At 42.3% G+C, this 11088-nt stretch overlaps 1 protein-coding gene across 1 annotated transcript; it reads left to right on the top strand.

The window, feature by feature from the left end:
- Window positions 1-3664: 3664 nt before the first annotated feature.
- Window positions 3665-8060, top strand: LOC125506753 (uncharacterized). The gene is made up of 2 exons (XM_087522607.1): window positions 3665-4252; window positions 7277-8060. The coding sequence occupies exons 1-2, from the start codon at window positions 4031-4033 to the stop codon at window positions 7844-7846; spliced, it is 792 nt and encodes a 263-aa protein (XP_087378733.1). The 5' UTR covers window positions 3665-4030; the 3' UTR covers window positions 7847-8060.
- Window positions 8061-11088: the final 3028 nt, after the last annotated feature.

Here is an 11088-nt window from a genome sequence, read left to right as displayed (position 1 = left end):
ATGGTTGTGATTGCGCAAAAGGCACAGACGTGCCTTTTTGGAAAGGGAAAAAACCCCATGCTCCCGATTCAGGTTTTTGTCCGTTTTTTTCATGAAAAAAAATTCATCAAAACTTATCAACATAAAATCTAGTTTTGAAAATCTCGATGCAAAGAATCCAACGGTGAAAACGGTTTAAGATTTGGACGCAAAATTTAAGACGTAAAATATTTTGAATAAATGAATCTACGAAAAAAGAAAAAACTTCCGGATTACGACAAGTGGCGCACATGTAGCGCGCCACTTGTCGCAACCTAAAAAGGTGTGAGTGATCTTTATAATGAGTACTTCTTAATCAAGTGATTTCGAAGAAATAGGGACGCCCTCATCCGGCAGGAACTGCAAACTAAGGCCCTGTTTGGTTCGTAAGTCCTAGGACTTTTTTTAGTCCCAACTTATAAGTTTCAAGTCCCTAAAAAATCCCTACATGTTTGGTTCCTGGGACTTATAAGTCTCTATAAGACCATATTACAACTATAAGTTCATATAAGTCCCTCCTTGAGAGTTTTATTTCATAAGTCTCAAATGCTCACTTTAAGTCCCTATAAGTCCCTCCTGTTTGGTTTAGATGGGACTTATAGGGACTTATTTAAGTCCCTAGACCAATAAGTTCCTGGAAACAAACACCATCTAAATCAGCAGCGGTTGGGCGGCCCATATAAGCAACCCAATGACCTAGAGAATAAAAAAACATGTCCCATAAGCACGAACGACTATGCGGCCAGCTAGAGAGGACACAGCCATGGTCGGCTGCACCACGCCGTCGAGAACAAGCTTCCAGTTGCTATCTGTACATGAGTAAATTTGGATGGCAATATGTTCCGGTTGAAATAATAACAAACAACACCATCTCAAATCTCAATCTGTTTTTCTACACTCGATTTTGTACTGTAATTTACAACACCAGTTCATCTCCTCTTGGTCTGAAAGACTGAAACTTAGCTTCTACGTAGTACAAACTTCAGACTTCAAGTTCAACCTCAACTTGTTAGGTTAAGCAGCTAGCTAGGTTTCACGGCGGAGGTGCGGACATGGCAGCGACAGTCACCCTCTCTTTCACTGCAAAGCTCGGTTTCACTTTCATGGCGGCGGCGAGCGCTGGCAATGGCGACGGCGAGCGAACAGCGACGGAGTTCGAAGGTTTTTCCCCCTTGCGCGATTGGGCTTCGTTTATGGGCCGAACGGGTGCTTGCCACGTTCCATCCGATGAGGCATCGACGGGTGCTAGACATCCACGTCCCTCTGCAGTAGTTGTTGCTACGTTCCTCGCTAACTGGCCCTGCTCGCCCCCGACTGCATCCGCCCCCGACTCAACCGCGCCGCCCGCCTGTTCATCCTCAAAGCGCACCCTCCCCCGTTTCTCTCTCCTCTCCTCTCCTCTGTTCCCCCTCGGGGGCCTCCTCAACAAGATGCTCCGCTCATGCTGGAATCTGCACCGTGTTTCCAGGTGCGTTTTTGCATTGTACTAGTACTGATTTTTGGCTCTGTATTGAGAATTTGAGATCAACGTTTAATTTTGGGCGTTTGAAATCTTGTTGGGTAAGTCCTATTGCTGGTTACATTATCCTCCACCCCACAGTCCGGGGAAAATTGGAATTGATGTTTGCTATCAGCGGGGAATTAACAATTTCTATATTTGGATTATTTGAGTCGGATTCTAACTTTGAGTAAAAACCGGTACCTATATTTGGATTTCTATCCTGCTTGTGTATCTTATTTGAGTCGGATTCTAACTTTGCTCTTTCGTGACAGATCTGCTCATGAATCCTTCTTGATGGCCAGAAACATTGCAGCACATAGCCAAACGAATCGGCCCAGCCACCTCCCTTGGGCTTGGGGCAATGCTTTTTCCTATTGCACCTCCAGTAATACCCTCGGTGAGCAATTTGCCTCTATCAAAGGGAAAGATGGAGCAGAAATTATGAAGGAACCCAAGCTGGTCAATGTGAGGTCGGCCGACATCTATCCTAATAGCAGCCATCGCGATGGGTCTATAACTCTATATACAAAAACTCTATTCTCCAAAGCACAGGTCATGTTACAAAGCGTGATGAGAGTAAGTGATGCAACTCGATTAAAAGTTTGAGGCCGAATGCATATTGTTTTGTTTTGAAATATGCAATGTTTATTTTGATTGTTCTAGAGAAATTGTTTAGCGAAAGGTCGACCAACATGTAGTTTTTTTAATCTAAAATTTCTGGATAGAAATTTGGTGATAGATAATGCATGGTTAGGATCTGGACAATAGTCTTGTTTCTCTATAAATAGTTGTCATATGATTGATTTAACGATGTCCATATCATGTTTTAATATAACAACAACAAAGCCTTTAGTCTCGAACAAGTTGGGGTAGGCTAGATCTGAAACCCGTAAGATCTCGAAACCACTTCATGCACTCCTGTATGGTTACTTTTTTGGTAATATTCTAGTCCTTGAGATCTTTCTTCATAGATTCCTTTCATGTCAAGTTTGGTCTACCCCTGGCATTAAATATCAACGTGTTTTAACCGTTTGCTATGCACTGGCGCTTCTGGAGGTGTGTGTTGTATATGCCTAAACCATCTCAGGTGATGGTGGACTCTCTTCAAACGGTGCTACTCCAACTTTATTACATATATCATCATTTCGTGAAGTCCTATTTTAATGGCTCAAAACCGACCTTTGTTGCAGTCCTATTTTAATGGGAAAGTCATCAGTGTCGCCGTCCACTTGTTCGGACACTTGTCACAACATTGCCATATATGTCCTTGATGAGGGTAATGTACTTTGTTGGGACTTTGTGTTTCTCCAAGACTCACCACATAACATTCCATGGTATCTTATTATAGGTCTACTCCAAGTCAATGAACACCATATGCAGGTCCTTTTGTTCCCTTTATCTCTCCATAAGTTGTACCAAGAAAATGGCTTTCATGGTTGACCTCCCAGGCATGAAACCAAACTGATTTTTTGTCATGCTTGTCATTCTTCTTAAGCGGTGCCGAAAGACTCTCTCCCATAGCTTCATTCTATGGCTTATTTACTTAATTACATGGTCATTGGTACAACTTTGAACACCTCCCTGTGTACTAATATACTCCGCCTCCATCCTTTGGCATCTTTTTTGCCCGAAAAATGAGGTTGAAAAGCTTAGTTAGCCATACTTCGCTATGTCTCTGAGGCCTCTCGACACCTCAATGAGGATATAATCAGGGCCCATTGCCTTTCCTCTTTTCATCCTTTCCAATGTCCGCCTGACCTCAGACTCCTGGATTTGTCGCAAAACGCTTGCTTGTATCGTCAAAGGAGTCGTCTGTTTTAATAGAGGACCTCAATATGGAATCAAGTATTTGGTTGTGGAGTAGTTTTCTCCAAATTGCAACATCGATAAGCTTGTCGATTATTCTATCACATAATAGATGTATGGCCCATTATAATATGGGTGTGTATCGTGAGAAAAAAGACTATATAAAAAATGTTTAGGCGTATATTTGATAATTAGTGTTGGTATTATTGTCATTTTGACTTTCAAAAAATTTAGGACTTGGATCAAATTTCTTATATTCTATTTACTTGCATATTATTATATTATCAGAAACATTACTTTTTTCTTGGAATCACGTGAAAAAAGTAAGCTCTGTGCAAACTTATGCGTTCATACCAAAATATAAATGGTAGATAAGAAAATATGATTTGTGGATAATTAATTGATTTGGAAAATTCTATAAATTTCAAGCTATTGCTTTTTAATATTTTGTCGTGTATGACATGAGACTTGTAGCATTTGTTCTTGTAGCTTGGATTAGTAAACCTATTCCCAAAAGGTATACTTTTTCAATGTAGCATTGCTTTATTCTCCTCACTTATTTCGTTATATTTTTTGTTATGTTTTTCTAATAGATAAACAAAATTCTAACTTAGCACATGTATGCATGTGGAAATCATAACTGTACTAATTATTTTAAGTACTTGTCTAATATTATAATTTTTAAATGAAGCACAACTGGAGCCAATGAAGTTTTCGGATCCCACTAATTTCTTTCCCGACCAGCAAAGGTGTTGTATACATTTTGTATGTAACATGATGCAATTTTTCTCACTGAAATTGGCTAAAGTTTCTGCAAACACAAGCTTAGTACAATTATATGGATATATAGCAGTGCGAGATTCTCGGGATTTGTTGCTTAATTATATTGTCAATCGTAGCAGGGACGATCCCATTGTGGTGAAACAGGTGCACATCTTTACTTATACACAACTATTTTAAATAATTCATTTATTTTATAGTGTAGGCCTATGTCTGTCAAATGCATAGAGTGGATGGATTGAAATATAAACATTTTATGGCATACTACAATCATAGGACCACAATCATTTTTCATTCATAAAAGTTGGATGGAAAGTAGAATTTTCTAACCTACCTTATCTGTTTTATCTCTTGTGGATTGATGCATAGAATGAAAATGATGTTAGTTATGTTCTCTGTTTGTTCTAAGGCCAGCACTGGGCGCCGGTGCGCCGGCCGAAAGTTTCGGCCGGTCTGCCTCCTCTGCTACCTTTTTCTTATCTTATCCTTGCCTCCAGCACATACAGAGAGGAGCGAGCCGGTCGGGGCCGCCATGGATGCGCGACCACGAAGCACCGTCGGCTCGCACCGTCCGCCGCGCTGTTGCAACCACACGCCTCGCTGTCGCCGCTCGCTGTCGTCGCGCGCGAGGTTGTCGACGTCGTGCCCGAGGTGGTCGTCATGCCCAAGGTTGCCATTGCAGCTCCCCTGACCGCCCCCTGGTTGCAGCACCACGACACACCGTCGCATCTCCACCATCAGCCGCCGTTGCAGCTCCCCATCACCGTTGTGCCCCCGTCCCAGCAAATCGACTCCATTGCCACGGCTTTCCATCTCGCCATCGCTGCTTGTAGCTCCGCCATTGATGGTTGTAGCATCCACCGATGAAGGTCGTAGCATCGCCGGTGGCCGCTTCCAGCAAAAGAACACTAGGGGTTATTGCTTCACGCCTAGACAGTTGTAGCATCCCCGCTACTGCTCGCAGCTCCTCGCACCGCCGGTTCCAGCATCTCCAGCGACCGGTTGTAGCATCCCCATCTGACGCTCGCAGCTCCTCGCACTGCCAGTTCCGCATCGCCGATGGACGGTTGTAGCAAAAGAGCGACTCCGGTTGTAGCAAAAGGCGACGCGGTTGTAACAAAAATGCGACGCCAGTGGTCGTGGTTGCATCTTCTCAATCATGGTTGTAGCCGCCGCCAGCCACAAACGCCGATTGTAGCAAAATCCCTCGCCGGTCGAAGCAAAATCCGGCGACGGATGCAGCAAAACTTTGTCAGCACCGTCACGGTTGTAGCTTCACCGTGAAATCATTGTAGCAAAAAATCTTGCCGGTCATAGCAAAATACGACGAAGGATGTAGCAAAACTCCGTCAGCGCCTTCGCAGTTGCAGCTTCGCCATGAAAAATCCTTGTAGCAAATTTTGAGTCGGTAGTAGCAAAACTAGATGACGGTTGTAGCAAAAAAATCATCACGATACACCCACTCTCCGCCGCCCCGCCGGTTGCGCCGCCCTCGCCGTTTGAAACATCCCCGGCTGGCGTTATGGCCACCATCTAGCACAAAGGGGGCAACTGTGTCGACGTCGATGTTGGGTCACGGCACAACAGGGTACACAAGTCAGAAAAAGTGGGGAGGGGGTGCAGCACCGCAACGGCGGGAGGGGGAAGGTGGGCACCGGCCATGGCCACCACATGGCGGAAACGGGAGGAGATGGGCGTCGTCGGTGGTGCAGCCATGGCGGAGAAGTAGGTGATGGGGAAATAAAACAGAGGAAGGAGAGAGGGGATTTGTGCGTGGATGGATAAGGGAAAATGGGTGGATGGGATGAGCTGTGTGTGTGGCCCCGTGAGCGTCGCTGGGAAAGCGACCGGCCGAGCGTTCGGCCGGTGCGCCGAAGTGAAACGTTTTCCTTGTTCTAATGTTTCTACTTAATAGATGTGACAAGATTAATTTATCATTTTCTTAAGCAAGCATTTTCTTATTTCGTAATACATGAATATTTACCTACTTTTGGTGTTATGAATGAATATTTGCTTCCATGTGGTTAAATCTAACGACCATGATATCAAGAAGAGAATAACATCGTGGGTTGACAATTACTAAGAAAAAAACATTTCAAGTAAATATATGTGAAATGAGTGATACTTTAGCAAGTGTTAGGTATTCAAATAAAGTCAGACGCGACAATTTTTTACTACTAATATTTTTGGAACTGACTAGGGAATGGTGTCGCACAATTGCCTTCATGTGCGGCTTACTCCCTGCCCTCGTACAAGCAGACAACAACATGACAGCAGCAAAGAGTTTTCCAAATTCAAAATTTTCAAATCTTTTATCTCTGTTAACCCGATTGACTTTTCACCATTGGCTTTGCTACGATGAGGTCTTCAAAACTAGATCTCATATCTTCAAGAATTGTATTCGCCAGGTTATTAGCCACTCAGTTGCCATAAAATTTACTTGGTTATCTACTTATACACTAATGTAGAACTTTGCTTCATGGTACTTTTATGAGTTGATGCCACTTTTTACTCACTCTCTAGCTACGCATAACATTGCGCTGCAATGTGTAAAAAAAGTCATTGTCTGGTAACTTTATTGTGGCAATTGTTCGCTCCTAACATGCATATGCTCTCTCTATATGAACAAAATCCCACTGGGACACCGCCATACTGGGGCGCATGCGTGTGAGCATATCCCACATAGAATTACTAATATTCTTTTTGTTTTGTCAAATACATCCGATTGTGCTTATCACATATGATATAAACACAACAAATACTTAGGACTTCAGCTACAAGACCATTTGGGTGTTTGTTGCTATAAGTTAAATGTTATCTTTACTCTTCTAAAATTTGAGGTGTTGGTGATGATGGCTCCACTTTGAGGATCATTATGGATTTTTGCATTGAAATGCTTGTGTTTGGAGGATGTCATACACATATGCTGTTATCCTTGCATCCATTAGGCAAGTTTATGGTTAATTATCTTTGGATGATTTATTGAACATTAAGTTTCATGTGCAATCGTCTTACATTTGTTTCTGGGTTTAGAATTTAAGCCATCATTTATTTGAGATTCATCATTGTCAGTTGGCTCGAAATAAGAATATACACTTTAGATTACTCTTTACTTTTTACTATGTGCTACTAGCAATTACTCTGGAGTAATAATTAATAGTTGTTTTGCAGGGTTCTCTCATTGAGATGACTGGCCCTAAGAGGGGCATTAATATGCTCGGTGATGTTCTAGTTGAGTTTGACATGAGGATCAAGACAGGAGGGCAAAAAGAAGATGATGATCTGCAACTTATCGACGGTGTAGTAGAGTACAGCAAAGCAAATGCACCTTTTCGTCCATTCACAGAGCGCATTAATGGTAATTGTGGTGCAGTTGACATCACTTTAGCACGCGTTCCTGATGCAGTGGAGGCCACAATAGATGTTGTCATATCAAAAATGCAGAGTGGATTTGATTTATCTCTCAGCTCGTTTGTGTTTATTGGTGGGTCACATAAGGAGATTGAGCTCTTTTGCGGTATTATTGGTGAGTCATGTGGTTTAACAAGAAGGCATGTGATTGCTATACAGGAGGATACTTGGATGTATTTGAAGTTCAAGGTAGGTCAGAAAGGCTCTAATTATAATGATGTAGAACGGTATTGTCAGTTCAAAGCAAACATTCATGGATGTGCCTATCAAGAAATAATGCTTAAGCATGCCTCTATCTGGGTGAAGGTGACTTGGTTGATCATACCATAAAGTTGTTGTGTTCCATATTCAAATTTGAGTTGGACTATTTGATCTTGCACTGAATACATGTCTAATTGGCACCGGATCAATTTCTTCAAGCTCTAAGCTCCCTTGGAATAGAGGTGAGATTTCTCTCACTTTGGTGTACGTGGTGTCCTTGGGTATTAGTAGGGGGCTACTGCAGGTGGTTCCAGCTACCGAGGATATGGCCAAGATGCACGCGAGGACCATCTTGCTCGTGCTACTATCTTCTCGCTCCCTAGCCCAACCTTTGTCTTTCTGTAAATTGGCATAGGCGACTTTCTGTCTCTGCAAATCGGCCTTGGCGAGATGGATACGATTCAGCTGCCTCCATCGTTTAACTAGAAGCTAACGCGTGCTTCGCTTTGTTTTCCTGTATTCTTTTTGTGCTTGTGCGCTCCGTTGAGTTGTAAGCCTCCTAAAGTGTCCCCTTGTATCGTTTGGCCGAGGTGGTTTGTGTGGTTTGTATTTCCTGACCGGTTGATGGCTTTGTTAATTCAAAACCGGGCTCTTCGCGAGCCTTCGTTCTAAAAAAAAAAGAAAATTTTGTTTCGTGGCAACGCAAGCATGCATGAGAGTTATATGCAGTACGTCCTCCTCAGTTTGAAAACCTTCTCTTCCCCTTTCTACCGCTTCCATCGTGCCGACAAGAGCAACTGTCTGCCAAAAACCGAGTACCATTTACCTACATGTGGCCCATATCTTAGCCGGGAGAGATGGATTAGTACTATAAAAATTAGGGAGCCATGCCTTTTGGCTTTACTTATAGTCCGTTTAACTTCAAATTAGATGCACCTACACTACACTTCAACACATACAAACTCGCCGTATTTCCAGTGGGATCTTATTGGAGAGTTGAGCTAGCTCTCCTTTTGTTGCCCTGCCTTTACTAGCACAAGAAGACAGTGACATGAAGACTCAATCAGGTAACATGAAGAGTCAATCAATCAAAGTTTCAGAGTGTCTGGTGGACTAAAATTCAAATGCTTGATGCAGGTTGGCATCTTTCGCCTAATAAGTTAGCCTAGCGTTCTTTTATTAAAAGCGTTGGATATTCTTTCAAAAAAAAAGTGTTGGATAGAGATAGCATTTCTTTAGTTTGTGATACTTCATTCACACTCCATTCTTCAGACTTTTATCTTTTGAACAGTTCTCTGCTTTTTCATTAAAAGGAATAAAATTTGTCTACTTCATGTTGAATACTGGTCCATTCGTGCTGTGAATTTTTATCCATCGTTGGATACTTGAAATTCTAATTCGCCAGACACTGTCACACGGGCAAATTTGGAAGAGTTAATGTGTGGCGGGTACGGTCAGCCGCCCGGCACTGCTACGACGATTCCGCTGGCAGGCATAAACTGGTACCCTCCAGTGCTACTTCTCCAAAATAGTTTTAGTTCCTTTTTTTTGCTATGATTTGTTTTTTTTACTATGGCTTTAGTTCCTTTTTGCAGAAGAACATGGAGCTTTAGTTCAAACAGAAGAGACAAGGGAATGGATGCTTGCGAACGGGATCTAGTTTGTTGGAGAGTTGAGCTGGCTCTACCTTTACTAGCAGTCTAGCAGAAGAAAGACAGTGACATGAAAGACTTGATCACTCGAACAAGCAAGGTTCAAAATTCTGGTGAACTACTAGAGATTTCTTCGTTGCAGATGAACAATTTTTGCCTAGAATGTTCAGCCTCACCTTAATCAGAGAATTCAGGTGATGATCTAGCATAACATGACAGACAGATGGTGCATGCAAGATCAAGTTGAGGAGGTGTTTCATATGCCTGGTGTTAATAATAAAACCTGTCCTCCTGCATAATTGGGGCACAATTCCTTGTTTCATTTCGCACTCATGGATTGGAACACCGCATAGATTCATCTGCCTTTGCCTTTTGTGATGTTGGCTAGCTAGATAGACCCCTCTGAATTCCAAGCAAAGTGATGTTGCCTCAAGAAGAACCTACTGCATGTGGACCACTCAACCTTTCAAATCGCTTTAAGATTGATGAGATGCAATTCAAGTACCTGAAGAAGTACCAAAAGGAACGCTAGATTTTTCTTAACCAAAAGGCAGGGCACCGGTTAGTTACTGTAGGAAATAGCGACCATAAGTCCATAAGGTCAATTTGTTTTGCAGCAACAAAGCATGAGGTTACAGTCAGTACCTGTAGTCTTTCAGACACTTTCTGTGCTCATGTCCTCATATCAGTTTGTTGGTTCCTTATCTTTAATTTTCACCACTTTCATATGAGGGCCGGCAAGTGCAACTTTCTCACTTTAAATTACAGTACTGCTACTTTGTTTGCGCCCTCATCTATGTTTACTAGTGTCAGTGTAGCATTTATCTACGTACTGCCCCCATATATGTTGGCAGGGAAAGATGGATTAATTAGCACTATAAATTAGCCATGCTTTTTAGCTTCACTAGCTTTGAGTCAAAGTAGCCTTGCATAAGTTGGCGGTAGCTTTGAGTCAAAGTGGCCTTGCATAAGTTGGCGGGAAGTCGTTCGAGCTGATACTTACTCTGCCTAATAAGGTGGCCTCTTCTGGACAAGTGTGGCACAACATGTATCTTTCTTTCCTCTCTTTTCTTTTTCGAGAAAGGGCTTCCCCAATTTGTAGTAAGAGAAATCAAACTTCTTAAAGATTCCACCAAACACGCTGCACCTCAAGCCGATCAAACCATCAAAAGTTAACGCAAACCACGTATACAAACTACAACCTCCTTCCGAAATTAACTGTCGCTGAAATGAGTGTATCTAGACGCGAGTATATGTCCTATCCAATGACAAACACAGAAACAAAATTGCTATGTTTTTTTAGGGATGCTATTGGTTCTTGTTGGGGAGTTGAGCTGACCCTCCTTTTCTTGATGTACATTTACCAGCACAAGAAGACAGAGACATGAAGACCCAAAGAATCAAAGGTTCAAAAATCTGGTGAAGAAGAGAATCCTTGTTGCAGATTGTTTGCAACTTTTGCCTAAAAAGTAAGCCTATCTATTTGTTCATTGAAGCGTCGGATGGGACTAGCATTTTCTTATTTTTTTGAAGCCATTGCCAAAAATGCATTGTGGCTGGACCACTGAACATCTTTCATGCCTTAACCATGCAATTCAAGAACATGAGGGAGACGAACAACTAAATTCTAAAGGTTCAGAGAGTAGCACTAGGTGGATTAGTTATCTCTCCCATTCATTTTTATTCCTGTCATGTTATCTGCTCCTTATGGTCTTCCTC

This window comes from Triticum urartu, chromosome 5A (genome assembly GCF_056163025.1).
Source record: "Triticum urartu cultivar PI428250 chromosome 5A, HENAU_Tu73, whole genome shotgun sequence".
NCBI lineage: Eukaryota > Viridiplantae > Streptophyta > Magnoliopsida > Poales > Poaceae > Triticum > Triticum urartu.
This window is presented reverse-complemented; position numbering and strand designations above follow the sequence as displayed.

Excerpts from the sequence above, each read along its gene's own strand:
- LOC125506753 (XM_087522607.1), top strand. The coding sequence starts at position 4,031 with ATGAAGTTTTCGGATCCCACTAATTTCTTTCCCGACCAGCAAAGGTGT. Across the intron at positions 4,253-7,276 it reads ATCCCATTGTGGTGAAACAG|GGTTCTCTCATTGAGATGAC; the intron begins GTGCACATCTTT and ends GTTGTTTTGCAG.